Raw genomic sequence first — 15,025 nt, 5'->3', positions numbered from 1 at the left:
TGTTAGGACGCAAAGGCTGAGCTTTCTGTGGGGGAATGTGCATTTCTAATGTGCTCATTTATGCCCATAGGAACCGCTGCTTCCTCCACATCTTTAGAAATCTGAAAGAAATGGTAAACATCTATTTTCCCCTCCTTTCTTTCTTGTTTTATGTATGCCATGTCTAATTTATACAGCTGTTTTCAGTAAGCAACCAATGCTTTCATCATGATGTTGCTTATAATGAAAGCAAAACACCTGTTACATAAAAGCAAAATATTAAAACCCCAGTTTTAAGTAAGGAATTTATATTCTAAAAAAAAAAAAAAAACAAACCAGCTAAGACTTTGAAGAGTTTTCATTCTGTGTGTGTATATACAAAAATACATTTCAAATATGTACTTACTGGGTGTGTGTGTGTATAAATATGTATGTTTGTGTGTATATAGCTCAGTAAGTGTATGTTTGAAAGTTGTTACTGGGTGTAGCTGAGGTGACTGACCTGCCAAGTGCAGCAGAAAAAGATGCATCAAGAGAAGTGTGTTGGTTTGGGTGTCTTAATTATTTTATAGTTAAGTCAGATTGAAAACAAAAAAAGGGCTAAGGTTCTTATTTACTGTAACTTTTTTTGTTGCAGAAGAAATTTGAATATGATCTAGGCAGTAACTGCTCTATAACTAAGTTCTTGTTGGTCCTGTTGGAAGAGGGATTGTGATTTTTCTTGGATGTGGGTTAAGTTTTAACCCTGATGTTACTTGCTGCTGGGTAATTCTCAGTGTGTAGAAAGCAGTTTCATACACCTGAACTGTGCCCTCTTGGTGCAGTAGACCCTGATTTGCAAATTTTTGCATCGCCGGTCAGACTTGATGAGCTTGACAAGTTATTTGTGTGCACCCTGTTGCAAACCTAATGTGCGAGTGCTGTGGGGAGAACAGTAATTTTGCGTTGCTGTATTGATGCGTGCTTTGTCCAGCTGAAAATCTCCTCTAATAAGAGGGTGGAAGAGAATTTTGAATGAACCTTCTCCACCTTGAGTAGTTTAGAGGACTTGATGAAGAATCATCTTGATGTAAGTAGGACCCCTACTTGGGCATGCAGTTGTTCTGGTGTACCAGCCGTTCTGTGATAGGGAAGTAGCAATTAGGAAAATAGGCATCTAGATTTATATTCTTATAGGAGCTGCATTTGCTATTGTCTAGAGCTATTCTAAAATGAAACTGCTAAATAAATTTCTTAGCTGGGTTGGTCCGCTTCTAATTCTAACAAAAGCCCAGCAGGCTAAGAATGCAGAATTAAGCAATTAAAAAGAAAAAAGTCAAGTAAAATGATTGGAAATAAGAAGGAAAAATGATGTATGTATTTGTTTAGGAAGTGTTGCGGGATATTTTTCAAGTGCAGCATTTGAACAGGTGGTTTACAAACAGAGAGTTTGAGCTAAATCCCTCTATCAAATTTTATTTTTACTTTAGGTAAGGTAGCGAAATCTTCTGGAAATAGGGACAATGATGGAAAAAGCGTGGCTTTGTATGCTGCCTCTCTACTCACCTTGATCCCTCTTAACTGTCGTGAAGAGCGACAGACAGTAGCAGTTGTTTGAATACATCCTTTGGCGCTGGACCATGTGCAGAACTCGGAGGTGTGGGCTCTCCTAAACTCCTCTCTTAGGGACTTTTGCAGTGTGCCTACTGTTTTCAGGTTCAAAAAGAATTAGTATTGTAAAAGAAGAGATTAGGCTGGCCAAGCTGCGGCTGGTTGAAATGTGCTGTTTGTGTTGATAGTGGCACATTCTGATTCGGGAAACCCGCTCTCGTTTTGGGGCTGGTGGCTGATGCTGCTTGCTTTTCAGTTGCATAACAGCTTCTTGCCCAGCAGAAAAATAAATACTTGAAGTATTGTTCTGTTTGTCTTTTTAACTGTGATTGCAGTCATATTGGCATCACAAGATTTAGCTTTTGATATTTGTGGAAAGTATGAATGTAGTGATTGTATTCTTCAGTACTGCTACTGGTACAAATGACAGCATTGAGTCATAAGAGTTTACTCTGATATGTTATATAAAATATGTTTGTGTTCTGTGTATGGTGTTAGTTCTTTTTCCAAGTATTAAGACAAGGGTGCAATTGAGACTAGTTTGCATGACACTTAGATGAACTTATACTTTCAGGTTTTGGTATCAGTGCAACATTGTTAGTGTCTGATTCAAAAACTCTCAAACGTTGCACAAATCTACAGTCAGCCTTGTAACATTTTTCTCAGGCAGGTAGTAACTGAATTCTGCAGTTGCAAAATGGGATCATTTTGTTGTTTGCTTCTCACCAAGAGTCTCTCCAAGCTTGGAACCAACCTCTGGCCTTTCAGCGTCAACCTTTGCCGCTGATCTTTGCAGGACTGAGGTTTCATGTCAGGCGAGGGCTGCCATTGGCTCAGCTCAATTCTGTTGGCGTGTGATGGGCCAAAATTCCTGAACTCTGAAGTATCTTACAGGTTTTAATCAAAGAACATAATCACTGCTTTCATCATTAATCTCCTGGTTGCTCCCCCTGGGAGGAGCCGTTGGCTGCTTTGGTGGGCATCAGAGGTGCCTCTGCATCCCGCTGTCCTCTGTGGAGGGGTCTGTGTGCATCCAGTGTTGCCTCCGTGGTTATGTGAGAAAACAATTCATGTGGCACATGTCACTTGGGACACCCCAAGGGTTTCTCCTTTGCTCTGCTCCATCCCTCCCAGGGGTCAGAGATCTGTTTGCAGAGCTGGTTTCAAGGTGGCTGCAGGAGTGGGGTTCCCTGAGCTTGTATCTCTTGATGCTTTGTACTTTCTGTGGGTATGTTTTCCTGTATAAATTGTGAGATGCCTCGGTTGCCAGTGCTTTGTTATGAGTCGTACAGCTGGAGTAAGGGAATTCCTCAGGGTGAACAGTTCACGGGTATGAAAGCACTCACATCGGTACAGCGTGTTCAGCTGCATGTCCAAAATAAACAATAACACAGAGGTGCTGCTACTACCAGTAATAAGGCATCTTCTGGGGTGGAAAGACAGGGCAACTAATCCAGCTTCGTATTTGCTAAATAATTGGAGAAGTTGGGTGGGCAGCACCTAATATCAAAAGAAATTTATTTGTTGATTTTAACCTGAGAGAAATCACAGCAAGTGTCAACATGATGCATAATGTAAGTAAGACATTTTGTAAGTGCTACTGCTCAAATTGTGCATTTGGTGGAAGGGACTGAGCTTTTAGAAAGCCTCCCTTGGTGCCCAGCTGCTCTTTGAGAACCGTGCAAGTGTGTTGAAACTGGTTCTTGCTGACTGAGGCTTGAAAGAAGTTGGAAAACAAGTTTTCTTGAGTTAAATTGTAACTATGCTATTAGGTGACTGCCACTGGCTGGGCTTTGCCTGCTGGGCATTTTGCTAGAGCAGTGTAGTGATTGTGCTTGTTGGGGCATTTAAAAGGGGCTGTTTATTTTGCAGAAGAATTAAGGGTGTAGTGTGGAAATTTCTCATCAGCTTCAGTGTGGTGGTTTTACTAACTAGTTACTCTGCTAAACCCCCACCCCCGTCCTTACTCTGTCATGAGGAAATGTCAGTTTATAGTTAATTATTAATGGTGGTCAGGCCTAGAACAGCCTGTGCCTCTCGAGGTTGTTACGGCCTGCCAAACTGATTGTGTTTATGAATTCGCCTTGGACTGTGTGAGAAGGCTGGAGATGTGATTTTTAAGAATCTAGTAAAGGCCATTGTTACAATTAGGTGAACATTAGCAAGACGTTACCAGAGGTGCTCCATTTCACCGAGCAACATCTGCGTGGTTCTCTATTCAGTTTCTACAGAGAGAAGCTTGACTGGGAGGGGCAAACTGTGGAATGGCTCCTGTTTATAGTCAATCATTTGTGAAATTGTATTTATTTATTTAAAAGAATAAACAACGAATTTACTTATTAAATGTGTTTACTTCCTGACTTTGTAAGTACTTACTTTGAAAGCACAGAATTCGGTCTTAACTCTGATCAAAATTCATGCATTCTGTATAATTTAATAAGTCAAGTGCAGACTTCCCAGTTCTCTCTGCTTCAAACTTAGAGCCAAGAAGACTTGTTTCCTTTGGAGGCTCCCTATCTAGAGATAATAATCATGGGTAGGTGTCTAGAGCCAGGGTTTTGTTTCCACATCCCATACGGTGTTCACTTGCAGCAATGGGTATGTGGGGTGGGATCCAGCAACCTCGGTATTGGAGCAAAGCAAACCAGAGAACTCCAGAGCCAACTTCAGCTTGTCTGTGCCGATGCCCAGGAGTGGGCAGAGGTGGTGGTCAGTTCTGATGGTTGTTTCATGCTTGGTGAAGGAGAGGGCTTTAAAAATGTGTGTGGGGACACACATTTCTCTGAGATTCAAACTGAAAATCGAATCTGAAGCTGCTCCAGTAGCCAGAGGCTGCCTGTGGTGTGTCCTCTGGGCTTTGAGCTTTTCTGTCCACCTGATGGTTTTGTTTACCCCGCTTTGGTTTCCATCCTGGAGTGGGCTTGTAGTGCACACACTTGGTTTTTATTTTAAATGAACTTTAACTGGAAGATGTGCACCAGCTGCTCATGAATGTTGAGGTTGAAGAACCCTCCCCAAAATGAACACAGGATGGGGCTTTTTTTAGCACCGGCTGCTTTGCTCTGCATGTCCCTTTCTTGTTGTGCTGCTGGAACTGTTCATGGAGATGTAGTCTGACAAGCTTCAGTTTGTATGAGGAAGCGAGAGCCATCTCGATATGTGCAGAAAGATGTATAAACTCAGTGAAGTGATTTGTGAGAAGGCAGAGGAAAGAAAGATCCACTCTGTGGTAGGTAAAAATGTGCAGTGTATTATTTTCTTTTACCAGAAGACTTGATAAAACAAAATAAAACCAACCCTGCAACACAGTAACTCTTCACTGTTTCCAGCGTAGCTACACATGGGATTATATTGTAACTTGAATAGTAAAAAATAGTAAAACCAAACCAAAACTGAAAGTCTGAAACAAACCACCAACCCTAAAAAACCCAACCAACCAATCAAAACAAACAAAAACAAATGAAAATAAAACCCATGTAACCCCCTCTCACAGATAAAAAAAAACCCTCAACAAAACAAACCCCATACCCAATAAAAACTAACAAAAAAACAACCCAAAAAGACTAAACCACCACCATTCCCCAACCATAAAGAAAACCCCAAACCAAAAAAGCCCCCACAACATGGCAGTGCTGTTGTAGTAGAGGGTGTTATGGTGTTTTCCCTTTTTCTTTAAGGTGTTTTGTGCAGCTCTGCTCTCAGGGTGTCGGGCTGGGTTTTCATCTGAGAGGGGGAAAAATAAATTCTATGGAAAAACTTAGTATCTCATAGCAAAGACCTCTTGGAGCGGGTTGTATTGAATAGTTGCATGCTGTTCTGGTGTATTTAGTTGCATGTGTGTTAATGTATAGTAAAGAGTGAGCTTTGGTCTGCAATGTCTTCTGAGCACTGCAGATGAGTGCATGGCGGAGATCTTTAAGCATCCCAGGATGCTGCAGGACTCTTATTGTTCCTTTTTCACAGGAAAACCTGTCAAAGTGTTTTATTCATTGGTTGTGTGAAGATACTGTAGTTTCTCTAAATAAGATTGCATCTGGAAGTCCATGCTTAAGAAAAGACAAAATAATGGGTGTAAGGGAGAAGCGTTTAGGGAAAGCTAAGAAATTAGATACTTGTACAAGAACTCTAAGACCGTTTTTACTTTTCGGGAGTAAAATATGACTTTTTTAGTTCAGTCTGTCATGGTTGCATCAAAGTTTGTTCTTGCAGGGTATTTAATCTGTTGTATTTGTTTGTTTTTTAGCAGCTCCATGGAAAAAATATTCTCATAATAAGTCAATAAACACTTGTTATCTGAGAACAGACCTGTTAGTGTGGTTGGAGTTCAGGGTCATGTAGTTAAGCCTGTAAGAAATTACATAGACCCCAGAAGACGATAGCCCAGTTTCGTACAATTGTAGTTAATGTTAAAGAGGAAGCAGGACCGTGTCCTTCTAGTCCTTCTGGGCTGGTTTGAATAGCAGGAGCTGTATAAAATAGGTTTTGGAAGCCCAGTGATCCCAACAGGCTTGGTGGAGGATCTGAGTGGTCTTCTGGCTGTGCTAGAGGACTCTGCTCCCACCCACTGGGTTGTTGTCCTGTCTTCAGAAAAACCTCCTTCACCGCAGAGTAGGTTTATCACATGCAGTTAGGATAAATGATCAATTTAAATAATTATAGCAGAGAGGGTAAGTCCCATAGTCACTAATACACTTATGCTGTGCACTGGGCACTTTGTAACGAAGTACGTTATTTAGGAGACAACTCAAGAGCTTGAAGAGTTTTTGCCCATGTTTTGAGGTTGAGAGTTAGCCTTAAAACCTTGGTGTGGAGCAGGAGACCAGTGACAGTCCCATAATGGTTGGTGGTGAGAGAGCCTGGCTGGTGGTGATCTCCAGCTTTCTACATATTCTGGCTCTGGGCAAACAACTTTGGAAAGGAAAAAGCTTTGAAATTTGCTGCTGGGGCAGAAACCATTATGGGATATAAACTGAGGTGATGGTATGATTATTTTAATCACTTTTAAGATGTTTAAATGCTAATTTCCATAAATCAAATCACAGCTTCAGAATAATTATGCCATACGTTTGGTTAGTTTTCGTTTGATCAGTCTCATTGCAATGTCTGGTTTAAGTTTTATGTGACTCATCTGCAATTTAAATACCTATTGCCAGAATCTTCATGCGCTTCGTATGAAAAAGTGGTTTAATTTAAGTATTATTAGTATTGAATCTCTCTCTGAGAGCTGATGTCCTGACATGGGGTGAATTTGGGGAGGCAGTGGGACTAATCCTAGGGGCTGCTGTGCTTGGGGTTTCCTGGGCTGGCAAACTGCCTCCTCTTGTGCAAAACTCTGCTTTGTGACCCATTTCTGAGGTGTGAGCATTCTTTCTGAGAGGCTGCGATGGCCTCGGGGAAGGCAGAATCAATCAGGTTGAATCTCTGATCTCAGCCTTACTGGGAATTCAAAAGTTAAAATTATCCATAATCTTTTGTTCTAACTTTAACCTTTCCCTTAGCAAGGAAGTAATTGTGTTGGCAGAAAAAAAGTGTTCAAAAATATAGGAAAAATATACACAGAATATAGAAAACAGACATAGAAAAAGATATTATTTTTCTTCCCTTTGCATTCACTTGAAAATGAATTTTCTGTGGGAAGTCTGTCCCTGTAAGATCTCTATGTACAATTATCAGCCCAGGCTTCAGAAATGATCTTGATTGCGGCGTATTTTGTAGGTATGTAGAGCATTATTCTTAGTTAATTTAACAGGTTACTTTAGGCTGCACGTTTTCTGTGGCCCAACTCATGAAATTGGGATGACTGAGAGTATGAGGCTGATATTTAATTTCCAAATCTGAATTAAAGTGTGGGAAAAAAACAGGGTGCCTCTGTGTTTCAGTGACACAGTTGTAGGGGGTGAACTTCTGCAACAGGACAGCATATAACCCAGAGAAAGCACCTGCCTTTTGCGAATGGATTAGATTACTGTACACCTTAATTTGCCTGGAAAGTTGAACATGTGTATGCCCCTAAGGTATTTTGGGCTTCATCATAGGGCTTGATTGCTTTCACTTTCATCGCTGTGAAATTCTGCGTCATTTGTCCATTTGTTCTCAGAAGCCCGTGGTTACAAGAAGCAGGTCAGTTACCTTGTGTAACAGGTAGAATTGGCTCACAATAAAGAGCTTTTAAGTTACTTGACATCATAATTGATAAATATTTGAGCTGGTTATTTAACTTACAGTACTGAACGCTATGCTAATTTTATATGTAGGAATGCTGGGGGTGTTTAACTGAAAGCTGAGCTTTTAAGAGCACAAAGTGTAGTTCCCCTGCTTGAAAAATGATGAGCAGTGGCCTGCTGCAGGCTGTCTGTCCTGCCCTGTGCCACCAGCAGAAACACTGTCACCTGTGTGCTGAAGTGTGTGTACTGGTGACGCACAAGGACCTTGCCTTTGACCCTGAGAAACTAAATACGCAATAGCTGTAGGCTAGCTCATTTGGAAAATATACTCGTGTCCTGATGTTTTTAGAAGAGGAAGATGCTGCAAAGCTTGGAAATGTGAATGCAGGGTTCTCACTCGTTCTTTCTTTTTTTCTTCCTCCGTAGGTATGGCCTCACAAGTCTTGCTCTATCCACCATATGTTTATCAAACCCAGTCAAGTGCCTTTTGTAGTGTGAAGAAACTAAAACTAGAACCAAGCAGTTGCGTGTACCACGAAAGAACCTACCCGCAAATCTATGTGAATGGTAAAAACTTTGGAATTTCTCCCCACAGGGTTAGTACATACTTTCAGACTAAAAACCCGTTTGACAGACCTCGAGGACAGAACTTTTTGTTGCAGTCAAATGCTGTTGCTTTAAAAAATATTGCAGGTGCTACAAAAGCGTTAGCGGCGCGGGCGCAGCAAGCTCAGTTGGAGGCACCTCGGACTGGGACGCAAGGAAGCCAGTCAGATATCCTGGAAGGACCCCAGCGATGTGGATTGAAGCGTAAGAGCGAAGAGCTGGATAATCAAAGCAGCACGATGCAGATTGTCGATGAACTGTCCATCCTGCCTGCAATGTTGCAAACCAACGTAGGAAACCCGGTGACGGTTGTGACCACGGCTGCGACTTCAAAACAAAGTGGTACAAGCGGAGATGGCGATTACCAGTTAGTACAGCATGAGGTATTGTGCTCTGTGAAAAACACTTACGAGGTTCTTGATTTCCTTGGGCGAGGGACCTTTGGACAAGTAGTGAAGTGCTGGAAAAGGGGGACAAATGAGGTTGTTGCGATCAAAATCCTGAAGAATCATCCTTCGTACGCACGCCAAGGACAAATAGAAGTGAGCATATTAGCGAGACTGAGTACTGAAAATGCTGATGAATTTAACTTTGTGAGAGCCTACGAATGCTTTCAGCATCGTAACCATACTTGTCTGGTTTTTGAGATGTTGGAACAGAATCTATACGACTTCCTGAAACAAAACAAATTCAGCCCTCTGCAACTGAAAGTAATACGGCCTATTCTGCAACAGGTGGCCACTGCACTGAAAAAACTAAAAAGTCTGGGTTTAATCCATGCTGACCTCAAACCAGAGAACATTATGTTGGTGGATCCTGTTCGGCAGCCTTACCGGGTTAAAGTAATAGATTTTGGGTCTGCCAGCCATGTATCAAAGACTATTTGTTCAACCTACTTACAATCTCGGTATTACAGGTAGGTGTCTTTTCCTTTGTTTTTGATTTTTAATGCAACAGGGTTTTGGCATTTGTTAAAGTTGATGGCTTAAATAATTACTCTTCCAGATAACTAATAATTTTGAAAACATAAGGACCATCTAAGAATGAAGGCCATACTAAGATTGTGGTTGGTTACTGGTTTAAATATGAATACTTGCTTTGAATATTTTTATACTGTTATTCTTTTCTAGGAAGTATGTTTTGTGTTGTACTGTGAACTCATCACTTACTGTTATTTTGAGACCTCTGAGACTTTTTAAAAGGAGAATAGAAAAAAATATTAGCTTTCGCTTGCTTGTTTGGGATGCCTTTCCTGTCTTGCTAATGTGATGAGGTTTTTTCTGTAAGCAGCTGGACAGTGTACTAGAAGTGCCATATTTTTACATCCTATTGCCAGAGATTATGTAAACGCTTCTGTTTTTTCCTCTGGCACTTGTAAATGTTTTGCCTAGTTTTTATAAACTCAATTCTGATTGAGCGCCTTCAGCAGCTGTGGACTTCAGTGAACTTCTGGCATTAGTGATAGGATACTCACATGTTTAAGGTGATACCAGGCAGGCATTTAAAGTGATTTTGGCACACGGTTGCATTCTCCATTGGCCTCAAAATGGAGGTAGATTTCTGGCGTTGTTCTTGAATCCTTTCTTTGTTTAGTTATCCAATTTGTATGACATGTAAATGCTATTAGTATTTAACATCTGAGGTCCTTTTGTTTTCTTTATAAGCTGAACCTTGTCTTGATTGAAGACTTTTTTCAGTTTTACTTTGCATCATTGGCCAATAGTACATCCTGGGTATTGCCTGTCTCTGCAAATTCAGTAAAAAGCGAATAAACTAGGACAATGAGTAATTTGAAGAAAACTGTAAATATTTTACAGCTATTCATGTTGGAAATAAAAACTTGTGCAGCACAGTTTTAGGCTTGATGAAATTAGTGATTGGAGTTCATGCCAGAAGAATCTATTATTTGACTGTAGCTTGTAAACAAGAACATTTCACGTGTAGTGCTCATATAAAATATTCTAATTCATCACCTGCATTTCTCCATTTCTTAATTACAAACTGCAGCTAAGGGTTTAAAAACTACACAAAGTTCATCAACAGCAAACTAAATTGGGAAACCATATGGATTGATCATATCTACATTATACAAAAATGTCTACGAGAGCAAATAAGCAATTAAGTAACTCAGGAGTTCATTTTGGTGTAATAGCTGTATACCACTCAAGATACAGTATTTTCGGGCCCCTCAGGACATAAACGTGCAAGTCTTGAAAAGGTGGCATGAATTCCGTGAGGTTCTAGACAAATGCAAATGTCTCAGCATCACCTGTTCTGTACCATTTCTTAATTCATCAGATACTCAAGATGTGTGGTCTGAGAATACATGTTTTGGCTGATTATTTATTGAAGCAATTGCAGATTATTGAGAACTATTGCCATTTCTCCCTCCTGCCGCCCAGGAATGGCCACAGGGGGTGGGGGCCGACAGCCAGGCTGGGTGGTCCTATTGTAGTACTTGGTTCTCAACTAACTAGTTTCCACTTGTATTTTCTGTTTCAGACGGCTTGCTAAACATCGTATTGATATGCTTATTCAGTTGCCCATATACAAATTTTAACTGTATTTTTGTTTTACTTGGGTTGATGTTCCTTTGCACCTATATATGGAATTTTGACATGCTTACTAGGTTGAGCAGGTCTGTATGCTGGGGAGATCAATGTGCAACTCCTTGCCACGTTGTGTGCATTTTGGGTACTTATATCACATAACAGGCACTGAAGTGTGATTAAGCGAGGTTCGTTGTGGATCTAGATTAAAAAATATTATCTTTCTTTTTTTTTCCCCACCCCCAAGAATAAAACTCGTGGGTGTAAACGCTTGTCTTGGCTCAGTGATGATGAATGATATTCATATAGACTCATATAATGTGCACCTAAAATTTCCTAGTTACTGAGTTGCACTTAAGTGCTTTGTAAATATTCAGGCTGTTCAGTAGAAAACAATATTCTTTTATGTTGTATAGTTTTATAATCCTTCTGCAAAATAGAATATAAGTCTGTACTTTTTTGAAAGTAAAAAGGATGTACAAAAAGAAAGAAGGTTAGGGTGTTACCTATATGAATAGTTTTGGTGTTATATTGAAGTTAAATATTGGTTGAGATAATTTTGAAACTGACTTAATTTTGGAAAAAAAAATACTATAGTTCATAATTATTTTCAGCAAAAAAATTACTTCTAAAAATATTTGCATCTGCAAAGGTTTTTAGCATACTGGATTTCATTGTGGATGCAAAGCTCCCTACCAGTTGTGCGTTTGAAGTCAACTTTGTGTAGCTTGACGTGCACTTTCTCAAACTTCAGTGCTTTGGAAGCACCTGACCAGCGTAAATAATATCAGAAAATAGGGATTTTATCCTAAAGGTCTCAAAATAGATGATGGCAGGGAAATATGAAGAGAAGAGCCTTAAAGAGGAATAAGAAAGGCCTTCAGAGAATATATTGTATTGTGGTGGAATTTATTTTGCAAGAGATTGTGCTTCTTGTCAGTCAAATAAGGAGCTACTTCATAAAATATAACTGTACTTAAATGTTTTTTGTATTAGAAAAGGGTGGGAGTGCTAGTGCAGGTCTGACTTGTTTGACTATGACATGTTGAAACAAAGCGTTTAAATAATTGAGCAGCAGTTGGGACATTGAAAACTCTCCTTCCTTCCCCGTAAGCTCCATGGTGCTGTGTGTTTGTTTACATTATTTAGCAAGAAGACATTAATTTAAATAGATTTTTATTTAAAGCTTCAAGCTAAATTAATCCAATTAGAGTTCAGATGGGAGATGTTTTTTAAAAAATGCTTGTTACCTACTGCACCTCTTTTATTAGCATGATCCCATCTCTATTTCTTGTATACAATCTTTGAAAATCCTTCCTGTTCAAGCTGTATGTGTGTTGTCATGAGCTTTACCTGTAATGAATGAAATGCCTTGGAACGACGGTGTAGGATGAGAGTGGCTGCCAGGAAAGTGCAAGAGAAACCCTTAAAGAAGTTCTGTGGAAGTGAATAAAGAGAAAAGGATCGTGTTGATTAGTGTGGTGTGGGGTTTTTTAATTTTCTAGCCTTTTTTTTTTTTTCCTTTTTCATGGGACTGTCCTCAGGTAATTATCGTGAGAATGGAGAGTGCCACAAAGTCAAATGTTATGGGTTTTATTTTGAATGATAGTATCAGTATTTAACATCTGTAAGAGGAAGTGAGTAACGAAGTGGAAAAATAAGTACTAAAGGGATTAGGATTTAGGGCAGGGAATGTAGTACAGCCATGTGGATGTGTAATGGGCTGCCTTACCTTAGTCTATAGCAGAAGAAGAGGGGACATAATGATGAATATTGGAGACATTACAGTGCTTTTCTATGAGGAGAAATCATTAAAAAATTAAGACCAATTGAATTTTAAAAGGGTGTAAACAGCAGAAAAATGGAGACAAGGTGGATGGAGTGATAATAGTTTGATGTTTTCCTGTTCCTGTTTCAGCTTTGTCAAGCAAAGAGAAAGGAAGAGTATTAAAAGAGCAACAAGTATAAAAATACTTTTTGATATTTCATTACCATTTGGAAACTCCTAGCTGTTATGTATTGCTAGAAATTAGAGTATGGATATGAATAAATACTAACCACACTGTCTTAAATCACAGATTATTCTTTGTTTGTTTTAAAGATGTAATGTTATTCCAAACACTCCCTAAAAGACAGTGTCTGTGCTTACATGCTGTTTTTATGTTGGTCTGGATTTTAATAGCTGTGGGCTAGAGAGATCTGGTATTTGAAGCCTTTTCTTTGCTGCTGGCCTCACATGTTAGGACTGTTGACCTTTTGTGGGTGATCTAAGTAGGTAAATATCTCGGCAGTGTATACATTTTGAAAAGAAATAACTCTTACATCCGCCGGAGGTGATCAAGCTTTTGTCATATATGGAAATGGTATGATAAGTATGTCGATGGCCTTCCTTTTGCCCCAAATTGCGAAAAGGGGAGTGTTGTATCCAAAATCAAAAGCTGCCTTTCCCCTTATCACATAGCACAGGCTGTGGAGAAAGGGAATCAACATAGTTATCTCATTTCTAAGTCTGTTGTCTTGCACTCATCTGGTGAGGCAGAAAGCCTTCCCAGGGCATGATGTTTCCTTCTGGAAGTCATTGCTCTTTGCTTTGCCTCTCTCCTGAGGTGATACGTATTTAGGGAAGCGGGCATGAGAAGAGGGGCTTCGAAATGGCTGCTCCAAGGAGCAGTGACCTACACAAAGAGCCAAGTGATCTGAAATCATAGAATAGAATCATGGCATCATTTTGGTTGGAAGAGACCCTCAAAATCATCGAGTCCAACTGTTAACACCACACTGGCATTAAACCATGTCTCTAAGAACCTCATCTACACATCTTCTAAACTCCTCCAGGGATATGGTGACTCAACCACTTCCCTGGGCAGACCATTCCAGTGTCTGACAGCCCTTTCTGTGGAGAAATTTTTCCTAATATCCAATCTAAACCTCCCCTGGTGCAACCTGAGGACATTTCCTCTTGTCCTGTAATGGTCAAGGTTGTCCTGCCCATCTGTCTCCAAGACCCAAGTTACTTTCATTTCTGTTGCCACGAGAAGCAATGACATCAGTGTTTTGCATTCTGAGATAACTCTTTACGTCTGGTTTCACAGAAGACCTCTCTTCTAGTACTCCCTCCTGGAGTTTTTTTCCAGAGAAACATCTGTTGAAACCTGTGTATAGTTTCCACTTTTTGAAATAGCGGTCTGTAACACCGGCAGTTAAGGAGCTTGATTTCAGAGTGGATAAAATTGTATTTAAAGGACGCATACTTCCATCTAATGGTAACATCTATGTGGCAGGGTTTGGTAATGGTGAAGCCCCAAACTTCTCCAGTGCTTTTCTTCTCCCTCTTGTTGCCTGACTGTAGCACCAACTTAATTCATAAACCACTTTGCCATGTTTGCAGTGCACATTGAGCATAGATCATTAAAGGAGATCTATAGCAGCGTTTGTGTGTGCTGAGCTGCACGATGTCTCGGGCTCGCAGTTGCTTGGGAGGAGTTATTGCTTAATTGTTTTTCAAGTGGAATCATCTTCATATAGATTAAATTTGGGGTTGTCTTCCTAAAAGACAGGATTTTGAAAACGAGACTTCTGTAAACCTTATAAAACATCACTCAAAATCCTTCTAATACCATGGACTTAGACATAGCTATCGCAGGTGTAGGAGCGAGTGTGTTACTTCATTGTGTGCTCTTTACACACAGCCTCCGAAGGGAGCTGAAGTCTCTGCTCTGGTTGCCTGTGTAGCTGCCCCAACAGTTACATTTCTGATATTTCGCCTCCTGTCTCCCAAGAAAACTTCTGCTTCATCACATTATACTGCTGTTAAATACAGTTGGAAATGTTACTGAAAATATGTTTTGAGAAAGAGCACTCAGTTTCCTGATGGAAGGATACTTCTCTTGGCATCCAGTGGTCTGTATGCTGTTGGGCAGAGGCAAATTCACTGGGAAAACAAAATGAATGGGAAACGATAGAATTGATCTCCCTGTAAAATGGGGCACCAGCTGAGCCTGCGGTACACTGATGGACAACTCGAGTGATGCTGGCAGAATGGAAGGTGTCTGGTTATTAAAGGACGCTTGTGGCTTGGAAATGTTTTTCAGCTCCGCTGGTGACAGCAGTAAAATACGATCCCAGTTATTCAGTGAT

General features: G+C 40.2%; 1 protein-coding gene across 5 annotated transcripts in view; it reads left to right on the top strand.

The window, feature by feature from the left end:
• The window catches only part of HIPK3 (homeodomain interacting protein kinase 3), a 73,223-nt gene that overhangs the window by 8,510 nt on the left and 49,688 nt on the right, over nt 1–15,025 (top strand). For 4 of the 5 annotated variants that reach the window (XM_021301199.2, XM_065065355.1, XM_065065356.1 and 1 more), the window contains one exon: nt 8,160–9,255. In XM_021301199.2, coding sequence (XP_021156874.2) covers nt 8,162–9,255 — 1,094 coding nt within the window. In that variant the 5' untranslated portion in view covers nt 8,160–8,161. Of the gene's footprint in view, nt 1–8,159; nt 9,256–15,025 lie in introns of those variants that run through there. The other variant, XM_005499316.4, reaches the window with a different exon arrangement.

This window comes from Columba livia, chromosome 5 (assembly GCF_036013475.1).
Source record: "Columba livia isolate bColLiv1 breed racing homer chromosome 5, bColLiv1.pat.W.v2, whole genome shotgun sequence".
Lineage (NCBI taxonomy): Eukaryota > Metazoa > Chordata > Aves > Columbiformes > Columbidae > Columba > Columba livia.
Note: the sequence above shows the minus strand (reverse complement) of the source record. Positions and strands in the feature narration are given on the sequence as shown.